This window comes from Phytophthora parasitica (genome assembly GCF_000247585.1).
Source record: "Phytophthora parasitica INRA-310 unplaced genomic scaffold supercont2.17, whole genome shotgun sequence".
Taxonomy (NCBI): Eukaryota; Oomycota; class Peronosporomycetes; order Peronosporales; family Peronosporaceae; genus Phytophthora; species Phytophthora nicotianae.
In genome coordinates, this window is record NW_008649003.1 from 539,226 (window position 1) to 540,458 (window position 1,233).

The window sequence follows — 1,233 nt, forward strand, 5'->3', positions numbered from 1 at the left end:
CCGCAGTGTCAGTGGTGTCAACGCCAGCAGCAGCAACAAAATCCGAAGCAGAAGAATCACTACAGCAGGAACGCGTTCTGCCCATATCGCTGGAAGCAACAGCTACGATCCCAACGAGTCGTGGCAGAGAGGGCGAAGATGAGGCTGACAGGAAACCTGCTCGTCAAGTTGACATCATCAGCATGCCTAAACCGAAGCGTCGTATCAACTCCCGCGCAATAACTAAGCAGCTTCGGCAGACGACATTGGTCCCCGAACGTTTGGCCTTGCACAAGTATCCAAGCAAGCTTTCAGTGACGCTAGAAGAGCTCGTGGCATGGGCCCGAAACACTCCAAATATGAAGTTTGTGCTGGAGACCATGAATAAGTATCCTGTGCTGCTAAAAGATGCTTACCTGAGGACACACACCATTGTGTGTGTGTGTGTGGGAAGCAAATCGCCCAGCCGAGTACATGCACAACTTCGCTATTCCGGTGGATCTCACGCGCTCGATGCAGGCTGCAATTACTACAGCAAAACGCGAGCAGTGCAAACCTGACGAGCTGGATGAGTCGGTCAAGAAACATGGAATCGTTCTTGACATGGTTGCCTCGATCGACCCACAAATATGGAAGTTTAGCAGGTAAGGTTGCTTTTATCTCTGAGGTTGTTTTTTGTAAGGTTGCTGCTTCAAGATTGCCTTAACTATTTAAATCGCTGCAGCGCTTACATAGGTTCTTTGGTGGGATTCCACGCTATCAAGACCAAGGGACATATGTGGTTTGAAGACCGGAAGTGGCTGGAGCAGAATTGGCTGAAGTTACCCTCCAATGTGAGCCTTTTTGCCAGAGAAACAAGAACTCAAGGTCTGTCAGCAGATGCTGTCTGCAATCGACATAAAGCTTTGGCCAACGAGGTTATTGCCAAGTTCGCTTCCAGCAGATTGCTCACGGAGTTTATGGCGCTGTCTGGAAACAGAACGATCACTTTCGAGAACATTTTGGGAGGGCTGTGTCGGGGTGGCTCAATGACAGCCACATCGATTTCTGCTTGCGTACGCTTGGGAGTGTAGTGGGGAACTGCTACGTCATCTCGTCTTTGCTGTGGATAGTTGGATGGCCCTCTATACCGAAAGCGGCACTTGCACGCACCAAGTTCATCCTGCACGCGGTGAATCTGGACTCGAGCCATTGGGGAATCATAATGGTTCATCTACAAGCTACAAGTGACACGGTGTTGCGGGCGCATGTTTA

General features: G+C 50.1%; 1 protein-coding gene across 1 annotated transcript in view; it reads left to right on the forward strand.

Moving 5' to 3' along the window:
- PPTG_09185 (hypothetical protein) overlaps window positions 1-1,052 on the forward strand; it is a gene marked incomplete at both ends in the record, with an annotated part of 5,068 nt that extends 4,016 nt beyond the window's left edge. The window contains 3 exons of the mRNA XM_008904058.1: window positions 7-258; window positions 434-623; window positions 704-1,052. Of these exons, the coding sequence (XP_008902306.1) occupies window positions 7-258; window positions 434-623; window positions 704-1,052 (791 nt within the window). The remainder of the gene's footprint in view (window positions 1-6; window positions 259-433; window positions 624-703) is intronic.
- Window positions 1,053-1,233: the final 181 nt, after the last annotated feature.